Raw genomic sequence first — 12,284 nt, forward strand, 5'->3', positions numbered from 1 at the left:
CACGCTAGGGACAAGATGTGTTCACGTAAGTGTTGCCACTGACGCGCAAAGTGTCTCACGCTGGCTAGAAAGAGACCGTTTGGTTTTAGCTTTTGCTGTCGAGATCTCGCAAAATGCAACGGGATTGTTGTAGATAACGGGAGGAGGAGAGTTCCCTGTTTAACGATCCTTTTGTGCCTTTCCTCCCCCCACCGAGCGGAAACCGGTGTTTAATTCCATGATGCAGGTAATTGCCTTAAACGTCTGCACTGAGCAAACAGACTTCAGCCTTGGCCGCACTTTATCGGTCCTATAGGAAGATAGTAAACAGCAACGCCTAAAGCATCGCTTTATAGCCTACGCTCACGTTTTAAACTTCCCTTTCCAATAACCCCGCAGTAGATGACTTGGCAGGGCGCACTTCACGCGAGACACGGCCGCCCAGGAGGGCTCACGGCGGTCGGTCGCCCTAGCGGCGTCACGCAGGGGAAGCGCCGTTGCTCGTTCCCCCCGAAGAGCGTAGCTCCGCAGGGACCAAAGCCGCGCTGCTGCAGCGTTGCCGGGCTGCCATCGGCGCCCGCTGCCCCGGAGCCGCGGGCCGCGCTGGGCGGACAGCGCTGACTAGCGGCGGCCGCTCCCGCCGCCCCGGCCCCGCTCCGGGGAGGAGGAGGAAGACGCGCCGCTCCCTCGTTCCGCAGGGCGGCCCCGCTCGCATCCACGCCAGCCCAGCCCTTATACAGATGGCCTGAAGCGCTGCTTCCGAGGCAGGACGGAGCAGTCACCCGGGCTTAAGCGAGGGGAAGACAACCCCGGTGGCGAGGGCTCCCTGCGGGCCCCCGCCACCAGGAGCGGCGGGGGAGCATCGCCGCCAGCCCGACCCTTCCCGCCTGCAGCGGCCGGGCAGGCAGGGACGGGGCCGAGAAGGCGTCAGCAGGAGAAACCCAACAGCATCGGGTACCCGTTTTGGTTTGTGTTAGCCGTGGTTAGAGTTACACTAGACTCACCCCAGATACTTCCATTTTCAGCACAGCACACACCACCTCTACTGCCCACCGGTACTCTCAGAAGGTGAAGCTTAGGTGAATAAATACATGACCATCACAAAGATCGAGCAAAGCCTTGGAGCTGAGTCCAAGCTCGATGATCCTCCAGCCATGCAAAGCCAGCACCTGCACATTATTTTTATAGTTAAAAAAGCATATAGAAACTAACAGCCAGCTTTACAAATCAATCGGAACGTGCGCAAGCTATAATGTGTTTGATGAGGGTTTGGTACCCTCGAGATGTCACACAGCTTCTAACACCTCAAACCCTAATGAAGCAGGACACTGTTTTCCCAAAGGACTGAAGACAGCTGAATCCCTCACAGAACAGCAGCGTGAACGAGTATCAGCGCTGCCATAGGAGGATTCCACCGTGAACTTTACGCTAATTTAGAATTAGTACAATACCAAATATAGGAAAAGGTTTTTATAATCAGTTTAATTTGCTGCAATTTGCAGAGAAAGAAGTGTTGAACTGTGCGACTGCCAAAGTCTACTTTCAGGGAGCTCGCTATATTCCCTCCTTGTCTCATACACACCCAAAGCAATTCAGTACTGTCCTCAGAGGAGCTGGTTGACCACCACTCATCAATTCCCACACACCACTGAAATTATTGCAAGTTTGATTAAGGAAACAGATCAGAAGGAGCTAACCCCGGTATTCCATCTTTTGCAGAGTAAAAATAAGTTATCAGGTATAAATACTCAATGTCCTGCTAAAGTATTTATAAACATGGGAGCACTGAGATGTTTAGAATGTCGGTGGGAGGAGGGGAGAAAGTATAAAATATTTATTTCTCTATTTAAAATAACTTTAGGACCCTCAAGTTTATTAGTTTGTGACTTGCATACATAATGAATGCTACATACCCCAAGGTCAGGTTGAACTGCCTTGTGTTTCCAATGCAACTCCAGGTTGGTAAGGTCGATCATTTTATTCCTTCTTGAGGAAGCAAACCATCCCCTGTGCTGCCTACCCCACAGGACAGAGCCAAGGAGACTATAGGAAGAAAGCACTTCCTTAGGCCTGAGTACTCCTGTTTATGGGTAACTTTTTTTTTTTAAAACTGTTTCCTTAAAAAGCTTAATGACACAACCATGGGTGCTGCCTTGTAAGCTCAAACACATGGGTTCCTGAAAGGCAGCGGATGAAACAGCCATGTTATGAACCAATTCATTATCAAAGATATTTGAATGGTGGCTCAGAGCTGGATCACAGGAAGATGTGTTTGAAGAGAGAACTGCAAAATCAAGAGGGCACAGATGAGAACTCAAAACTAGGAAAGAGGGGCAGGCAGCATTGTGGCACCCTGCACGCACAAGCCTCTCACAGGCTCTTAGCCAGTTTCCCAGCAAAGCCAGCAAGCATGCCAATCAGGGGGTCAGACACCGAGCAGGATGCCGCTTCTGGAAGGAGATACGTCTAAGGTTCAGCCTCTGCCTAGTACAGCTGTGAAATACGGTACATACAGTGACAGCTAGTGCTTCAGTGCTGGAGAAGAGAGGCAGAGGAGAGAGAAGATTCAGCAAAACTAACGGGCTTAAAAATACTGCTCAGTAAGCATCACTGCTACAGGGTCGTTTTGATTGTAATGTTTCTTTTGTTTTGATTAAAAAAATATAAGCTAATTTAACTTAATAAGAACAGATACACCCAATTAGTATTCCCAAACTAATAAGTGAAATAAAAACATTGGTTTATCTTTAGCCTCGACATTCAGAATGAAGAATCAATGAGCAGTACATCCCTTCTAGCACTTTCGAAGAACTAAAACCAGTTCTCATTCATACTGACTGAGAAGTCAAAACGTGTGGCAAGTGTTCATATGCTGAGCAGTTATACAGAGCTTTAAAAAGCTTCAGAAATAAAGAGTAAAAGTGTTTGTAGACATACACACTTGCCTCCAAAATTAACATGTCTAAGGAACTCCGTCATTTACATTGAACTAGATATATACATATGTGTAGAAGGTGGTATTTAACAGATTTTTCAAAGTAGAGAGTTTAAAGTAGGTAGATTGTCTTTAGCAATTATTCCCACTGAGAACAACTGTAAATAAGGATCCCTCTAACTCTTTTCCCAAAAGCCTTTCTAGTTTATTAAAGGAAGAGTAACAACATTGGCGCACCTTTTCAAAGAGTTCTTGCAATGGTAGCGAGCAAGACATTGGAAAGCACCTGTCAGTTATTTGAAAGAATTATTTTCTGCCAGCATCAGAAGCCAAAATAAATAGTTTTCACTTAACCTTGAAGTGTATAGAGAATTTGACAAGAGATATTATAAAATTTAGTTTATCACCTTAAAATAAAGGGAAAGAAAGAATCAAAACAGGGTTCCCAACTCTCATATCTATGTCTCTCAGTATTTCATGTTGTACCCAGGAGTCCCAACATCTTTAGGCAGATGATAAAAGCCATATGGAAAACAAACAACAACAAAACCCGACAGTATAAAAAACAGGATTCTCCAAGTCTCTAGTCCTCAGCTGTGGGGGAAGGATGGAAAAGTTGAGTTGTAAGCAGCCAAAGTAAAAAAACCACCACCTGAATCAGATTCTGAAATCTCAGTACTTCAGTTTAAAGCATAAAATATGACATTAAACAGATACTAATGCAAGTCTTGTAAATCTAGAAGTTATATAGAAAGGAAAGCACATTAGCACTTGCACAAGCCATCGTTTTTCATAGCTTTTCATTTTTGCACTTCCAACATTTTCTGACTTTTGTAGTCTGCATTTAGCATGCTATGCGTACCAATAGTTATTTTAGTACTACATTAGACCTTTCCAGAGTAAGATGTACTTCAACTGGCCTTATTTAAGAGTCCTTCAGCACAACTTTCATAGTGATAAGAACTGGGAAAAAAAAAAAAAAAATCTACTGTGACACACGCACAAGTGAAATACTAAGGCCAAGTGACTTTTACAGTTTGGTCAGAATCAAAAGTGAAGGAAACTCAGTTCACGGGAATATTGTTGAATATGTCTTTAAATAAGGCATTAATGCATACATGTGTGAGGGGAAGCTCGGTTCTTTAGGAGCAGAAGGTACAAATGTTTTCAAAACTGAGATCATACTAGAAAGTAAGCAATAAGAACTAAAAGTCAGCCTTATCAAACCAATTCGGCTCAAATCCAGAAGAGAAAGAGGAAGGTCCAGTGAGACACCACTCAAGCATAATAAATAAGACTGATAAATACCTTTGCTCGCGACAGAAACATCCAGGCAGAGATAAACATTGGGTAGTGATAGTACCTGGCACACAGACTGAGATGAGCCACACAGCTCCACCCCTTCTCAGCCAACCCCATGTTCCACAGGTGCATGAACACTAAGCCCATATAGTTTAGGCATAAAGCATTTAGCTCTTGGTGACAGAGAGCTCATTGCCAAATTTATTTCTTCCTCCTGCCAAATGCTACCACTCTTTTTGTGTTTACTCATATACCAAGTTTAAAAGAAAATCCCTCCTTTTTAATAAAGGAAAGGAAAAGTCAGCTTGTTTATGCAGAGGGTTTGTTTTGTTTTTAAATAGTTATCCTTTATAGCTACAACTTCAATACCAATTAGTCAGGAGTATCAGTGAACCTGAAACATTCATCACATAAAAGTTTACTTCTAATACAAAGCAGCAACAGCTAGTCTACTTACTTCCCAAAATGCTCATAATCCTTAAATACCCACATGCAACTAAGATTCATAGCAAAACTGTCTTACCTTTTTCTTTGAAGAAAAATAACCAGGTACACAAAACAACTGTTACAGAGGTTCCTTGTTCCACAGGGTATGAAGGATCTTCACTAGTAGCAAACCCTTAAATAAACCCTGAAGCTAGCCTGTACGGCACAACCGCGTGAGAGATCACAGAGCACGAAGCAAGTATCAGCAGGTATATTTATAAAGCTTAACTGCAATTGCCTGTTGCACCTTCTCAACACAACACTCTCTCTAACACTGCAGCACCTGACTGGAGCCATAAAAGCAGTAAATCAGCTTCCTGCTTCTTTAACTGATTGGCTAATTAAGACAATAATCAGTAAACTATTTACACATGGAGAGAAGAACATCTTAATTTTCTGACTTTTCACACTTATTTTGCGAGCTTTTCTGTTTAAAGCAAACAGAAAATCTATGGTACTTTGAATTTTAATCCGTATTTCCAGCAACAACGTGTAACAAACACATTCAAGAATTAGTTTTTTTCTCTTTTCACAGAGGGAGAGGAACACAGAAATTCATAACTTGTTCAGTGAAGATTCCTTGCTAGCACTCCAGAGCATCCCATTCTGTCAAAAATCCAGGACCAAACCATTGTCTAAGATTCTTTTTTTCTCTTCTTCTGGATTCACACAAAAAACCTCCACATGGGTATATGTCCCACTATTTATTCCTCTGGATTCTCATACTGATCTTGCAGAGTGACATGCAAGTACAACACAAGTCAAATTCAACTGCTCCTTTGCACCACATGGAATTTTATAAAATTCTAATATTAATTAAACAAACAGTAGCTTTCTGCACCAGTTCATAGAGCAGAGCAGTCTTACCATTTGACAATTAGCAGTATCACCATCACCAGAAAATCCGAACTTATTGGAGAAAGCAAATAAATAAAACTTTGTCTTCTTACTTCAACATACACAATATTTTCAACTCTTCCAATACAGTACACAATGAAACTCATTCTTCTGGAAGGCTGAATAGCTGACTTCAAGCCATTCAAAAGACACCACATTTGAGAGCTATTTTTCCCTTTCTAGACTTACTCCATCTCCTCGTTAATAACATTCTCTCACTAAGAAGTACAAATCAGTTTCCAAATATTTAATTATAATCAGAAAAAGATTACAAAATACAATGTTTTATTGTACTTGGGACTACAGAAGTGTATTACTTCAGTTTTTCCATTTCCTTTGAATTTGAGAAAAAGAACAAGCAAAACAAATGACAACGAAAACCAACAGATGTGTTAACTAGTTTCATCAGTTAAGCTTGAAAATTCAGAAAGGATTTCACCAAATAAATTTAAATGGCTGAACCTGGCAGATGCCATTCCCCACAGAAGTGCTGCATTCCTAGAATGAACTAATGCCCTTCAGTAATATAGAAAGTCAGTCACTTAGGCAAGGCGGGACTTATAAGAGACCAAGAACTAGCATCTCCGAACACTGGAGTAAGCTGAAGCATTTTGGATCCTCTGTCAATTCAGAGCTCATCATGTTTCGCAGGGTCCGTACTGGGTTTGATGAAGACTCCTTCCATTGCTTTCCAATAGTTGTGATGATTAGCAGTAGGCATGCCATGAACTTCCCGTTGGCCTCTAATGGGATGGCCATACTGTTCCCCTGTTATTGAAAGGAACACCTCAGTTCCTACGTGCTTGAAGCGCACTGCATCCTCCCGCTCCCAGTAAGTCCCACTGCATTGCACAATCCATATATCGAGGTCATCTCCTTCGCCATCATCACCAAAGGCACTTACTTCCTGTTAGAGACACAAACTTCCTGAAGTGAAAACGTAAGCAAATACCTCCAATACACACACAAAAATGTCAAACACAAAGTCAGCAGAGTTTAAAGGCAAGGATGGAGAGGAAAGAAAAAGCCTTGTTGTGTTGCTTTGTGAACAGTTATCAAATCCAGAAGCAGTAACTTTCTACAATCTGAACACAAAGTGCCAACAAACTCCAACAATGTAATTGGAGCAAAAAGTGCCAACAAACCCCAACATACATTATGAATGAAATGAAGGAGGACCTAAGCACAGAGATAGGAACAATTCTTCTGAGAAAAAATTCAAAAGAAACAACACTAATACTGATGCAAATTTTCCCTACTCAAAAAAGTTTGTAACTGTAGACATTTAGTTTTGCAGTATGACCATCTTCATAGTTACCATTGCAACAGGTTTTTTTCAGTGTGTGTTTTTACCACAACATCCCAACAATTTAGCTTATTAAGTATTCCTATTCCTTTTTTACTTAATTATACCAAGCTTACAATTGGGTCAACAACTATTCTGGTTTACACTCTTTCTTCAGATAGACAGCTGAATAGCTCTTTAAAAACATAAAGAAGACCATTAAAGCAAATGAATTCCTGCTAAAACAAAAGTTAGAGATTAGATTTCATTATGCACCAAAAAAAATTCCAAGTATTTGCAGAAACTGGATAGGCTAAGCACCAACTGTTTAGGACTCCAGACAGCCTTTAATTCTTAAAAATCTGATGACTAGAAGTGACGAACAACTTGAAAATAGAACTCCAATAGTTTGTACCTAGCAACCTAAAATTTTAGGGTCATGGTAATTCAAGTCTATGTAGTCCAAAAAGTGTGAAAGACAACATACTAATTGAAAATCCAACTTCTGTTAAGAATATGAAATAAAAGTTTGTGTTCATAACTACATCGTATTTCAATAATGTCATAAGTCACAGTCCTGTCAACCTCTGGGAAGCCATGCAAGCTTTCCTTTCACGTAGACACTGTGCAAACACATAGCAAAACCAAAGAAACACAATGACAGTTGCTGACCGTTTTTACATTACTGACAATGTTACACTAATTGTCTAAATTGACAAATGAAAACTGGGGGAAGGTTTTAGAGTCAATCTGTTCTTTAAATAATTCTTCTGAGATGTTATTTTCCCATCACTTCTTTTGTTTTAATAACAGATCATGTAGATACCCTATAGAAAACTGGACCTTACTGTTTCAGCCACTTTAAGCATGGTAAAAGGTGAACCTTTTTCACAGAGAGTCAGGTCTTCCAAGTTTGAGTGTAATGACCTATCTACGTAGCCTGAAGGAAGACTAAAATGACTACTAATGACAAACCTCCAGCAAGATGGCATTGTGTATTTTAAGAAAGATTGTCAATCTTGGAGGAGCATTTCTTCAAGGACAAGACTGGGACCTAAATACAGTTAGAAATTACACTCTTCTAGGTATGTACAAAATCATATATAAATACAATTGTGAGAGCAGATTCATTTTTCCTGTGGAAAGAGGACAGACAAATAAGAAGAGTGAACTAAAATAGGGATAGCAAGACTGAGACTAATAGACTGGATCCCCAAGGAAGCTGGATATAGGAATGCCTAGTGCTACAACACATGATTAGTTGCCTTGCTCTAGAGCAGTCTTCACAATGTTGAGGGAGGTGCCCAGCCTCCTACGCCTTGGAAGTGCTAAACATTTCAGCACAGTCTTCCCAGTGCAATGGTGCAGAATAAAAAAAAAATGCAGATTTGTTATTAAAAAAAATGCAGATTTGTTATAAAAAAAAAATGCAGATTTGTTAAAACTACTGTGAAATACCAATGCTGATACATACTAAATTTTACCTCTTGTCAAGAGCTTAAACACATTATTCCAAGACGCAGAAAAACATATACTTGAACTCCACATATGCATAGACATACTGTTTCTGGCAGCTGCTACCCAAGCCTGATTCTTCAAAAACATGAAAAACTGGAAAGAATATTGTCAATAGCATGCACTATTTATACAAAAGCTTGAGATTTAAAACAACTCACTTGATTATTGGAGAGTGGTGATGGGAAGTGATGAGTGTGTAAATTTTTTCCTGTGTTAACATGGGTAAGTCGTATAGCTTGCCCGCATTTCACTGGTGTTCCGCGTTGGCAGCTGCCATCACTCTTCCCACGAATCCGCCAGTAACTGTTAGCATCATCTGAAGCTTCAACTCCTGTCACTGACTGTTGCCCGCTTCCTGTTTGAATAGAATTAAATGGCAGGAGACTTAACCCACCTCTCCAGTTCAAAAAGTCCTGAAAGAACTAAAGAAACCAGCCTTAATGTTCTCATGCCTTCATGTTTAAGAGATGTTTAATTCTCACAGTCCGTTTACTGACTGCAATGGGAATGCAGGTATCAAATAATCTTTCAGATTGAAGAAGTTAAACACAGCATGTGTTAGTAGGTGCAAGCTGTCAAAGTTAACGGTGAACACATGAGAAGAAAACCTGATCCATGATGGATACTATTCACACCATCCCACTTTTCCCAAAAATACTACGAAGTCCTTTGCGTCCCCAAACAAAGCAGCAGTCTTGTTGCCAGCATAGCTGCTGGGAAGGTACTGCTGAGGCCCTAGACGCAGAACAGGGCTCACCTCAGGGATGAGGGCAAAGCATCCCTGCGACGTCCCCACTCCAGGACCTGTGGAGCCCAGCCGCACCTTCCTGTACCCCGGCCCTCAGCACGCTCCTCTCCCTGCCAGGCTGCCCGACCTCCAGCGCACCCCACGACCCCATCCCTGCCCTGCTGCTCCCTCCACACCGAGGACACGAACCTCGGCAACCTCTGACCCCCTCCTCCTTCACTGCCACCCCTCACTGCCGCCCCCCCGCCATTTCTCTGCCATCCCGCCAATTCCCTGCTCCCCTCATCGCCTGTCCCCCCGCCGCTTCCTCGCCCCTCTCACAGCCACTTCCCTGCCCCCCCCAGCCCGCCCCCCCGCCATTTTCCTGCCCCTCTCACGGCCTGTCCCGCAGCGCTTCCCAGCTCCCGTCATTTTCCAGCCCCCCGCCCGCCATTTCTCAGCCCCCAGCCCCTCAGCGCGCCGCCCCCCGGCCCGGCCCTGCTCACCGGAGCCGTACTTGACCTCGTGCGAGTGGAGCCGCACGCTGTGGCGGGTGTTGAGCAGCTTCAGCACCGAGCCGCAGGTAACAGCGCCCGGCGCCGGTTCCCTGCCGTGACAGAGCCCGCGCAGCAGCGCTAGGAGCAGGAGCGGGAAGAGGCGGCAGCCGCCCCGCATCGCGCCGCAGCCCGGCCAGCACCGCCGCCCTCAGCGGAGCGCGCTTCCGCACCCCCTCCGCGGGCCCAGCCAATCGTCCCGCGCCAGCACCACGGCCGGCCAATCCCCGCCCGTCCTCGGCTCGGCCCCGCTTCCGCATTGGGCCACGGCTTAGTGACCTCACCACCGGCAGCCCTCCAGCAGGAGGAGTTCATTGGGCCAAGGGAAAAGGGTGACCAATCGGAACAAGCGGCGTGGCGCCTCCCAGGGAAGGACGCGGCGGAGGACCGCGGCGCTCTCACCTCAGCGACGCCTCGGGCGGACCCCGCTCCGGGTCGGGCCCGCGGCCCCTGGGACGGGCCCCATCGTCCGGGCCAGCGCCCAGCGGGGCCCGCACCCAGCGGGGCCCGCAGTGCCTCCACCCCCGAGTGCCTTTCACCCGAGCGCCTTTCATCCGAGCCCGGAGCGCTGTCACCTCCGGCTGCCGGGCCCTCCAGCAGGCGTTAGCCCTGAGCGCCCCCGGGGCAGCGCTGACAGAAATCCTCGTGCTTCTCTCGCTGGGAGTTGGCTCTTGCTGAGAATTGGTTTATGTCGGAGGAGAGCGGGCCAGGTTTGTTGCAGCAGCCCTCTCATCTAACGTGTAGCCTGGGTTGTAAAAAAAATACTAGCTGGGTCAATCTGGCAGAGTGTTAAGAGCCTTGGGAGAAAACATGCTGCAAGTGGGACTGGTAAATCAATTATCATCAGAGCCTGGGATGAACAAATGTCTTCGCAGTGAGAGCACTGTCAGACGTAAACCAGCTCTAAGGTTACTAGCCCAGGTACGGGTGATGGTCTAGGTACAGCCTCAGGGGGCCGGAATTGGCACAAAGAGGTCAATGACCCTGTGCTGTGGCATTCAGGCTGCTTCTAGCTCAGAGCTGGCTGGTGGCACGTTTAGGTCTGCTCCTCCCTGCAGTTCTGGCTCTTACAGTTGTGTAAATATGCCCCCATTTGGGGGGATTTACAAACAAATGTAACATAGTGTTGAAAAACAAAGGAAATACATGGTAGTGAACTGTCTTGCCTGGTAATATATCACTAGTCCAGTCATTTCTGGATGATATTAGAGCTTCTGATGATAGGGCATAAATACTATACAAAGAAGAACTAACAATGATTATTGTATCATTAAGCTGTAGTGATCACATGTTTGCCTTTGGATCTGGAAGTTCACCTTTGTGATTCGGTCTCTTTCATGAAGTTCTTCTAAGAAAAAGAGATTATTAAACTCTATTCTGTATAAAAGACAGCTGCATAACTTGACATACATACTGTCCTTCACTGCATAGTTTTGCAGACTGAAGAAATCCCCCCTCCCCCCACCCCCAAGTCTCCTTTATCAATAGGAAGCAACCACGGACAAAGGACACAGGAATTCCTGCATAGTCGGTTAGCTTTTGCCTCCGAAACTGCTCATTGGATTGACCCATGTATCACATCACAGACAGTCTGGTGTGAGTCTCGTGTAACTCTCCCAGGAATACAAAGTAATTTAACAGAGCGAAAGCTTTTGACCTTCTTAGCAGCAAGGAAACAGGTAGAAGGGCACCTGCCTTGGGACTTAAGTCTTTGTAACAATGGTATTCCCTGTGTGCAACAGCAAAGAACTGCAATACTGCACTTTCTATTATAGGATGATTTAGAAAGCACATTAGTGATGCCGGCTAGCGGAAATATCATAAGATGCTCAGCTGACTCTCTGTCTCTTCTACCAGTCCTGGATCTGCGGGGCTTTTTCCTACCCATGTGATACCACTCAACTGAATGGTTAGTTTTCTTTATGCTGGCTTTGGCCCATTTTAGATAGTTACACCTACATCTAAGAAAAATCTCTGACTTAAACATCAGGCATGCATTAAAACAAGCCTAAGCCCTAAACTCAGTCACATACATGCACGTGTACACACACACCGACTCGGTGTGGTTTTCTGAGGACTAAAAACTTGTTTCCTAGTGCTGGAAGTTTGCCCCAGAAAAGCAAAGCATAAATGTTTGCTCACAGAAAAGCAAAAGATCACCCATTGATAGTCAAATGCCGTATTTCTGTGTCATTCTAAGAAGCCCCGCTGTTCTAACTAAGACAACAGCTTGCATTTGCTGCTCTTGTTATAAATGGGGCAAAACCAGATGTCTGTGGTTGCCATTTTAGCCGTGGAAAATCAATCATATGGGGCTTTAGCTGGCACCTGTCTATCTTTCTGGGAGGTCACTCAGTCTCAGTGCATTTAGTGCCATTTACATGATGCTCCCTACAATGCTTTTCAGTCCTACTTTAGAAACATAATTGGGTTAGAACGGTTGCCAACAAAGAACCCCATCAATGCCAAACACCCGTGGCAATTAACAGCCACCTCATTCCTACAGGGCCCACTATTGTTTCTAGTAGACTGCTGTAAGCTACAGGTAAACTTGCCTCAGAAATTATGTGACAGTGCACACTGGTAATGGAAACATCAGCT

The 12,284-nt window shown here is 44.6% G+C and overlaps 1 protein-coding gene across 1 annotated transcript; it reads right to left on the minus strand.

Moving 5' to 3' along the window:
* Positions 1-5,867: 5,867 nt before the first annotated feature.
* On the minus strand, positions 5,868-9,863 carry SDF2L1 (stromal cell derived factor 2 like 1). The gene is made up of 3 exons (XM_075516245.1): positions 9,636-9,863; positions 8,561-8,757; positions 5,868-6,506 (listed from the first exon to the last, which is right to left on the minus strand). Exons 1-3 carry the CDS (start codon positions 9,802-9,804, stop codon positions 6,228-6,230), a joined length of 645 nt encoding a protein of 214 aa, XP_075372360.1. The 5' UTR covers positions 9,805-9,863; the 3' UTR covers positions 5,868-6,227.
* Between the last annotated feature and the right edge of the window lie 2,421 nt (positions 9,864-12,284).

This window comes from Mycteria americana, chromosome 13 (assembly GCF_035582795.1).
Source record: "Mycteria americana isolate JAX WOST 10 ecotype Jacksonville Zoo and Gardens chromosome 13, USCA_MyAme_1.0, whole genome shotgun sequence".
Lineage (NCBI taxonomy): Eukaryota > Metazoa > Chordata > Aves > Ciconiiformes > Ciconiidae > Mycteria > Mycteria americana.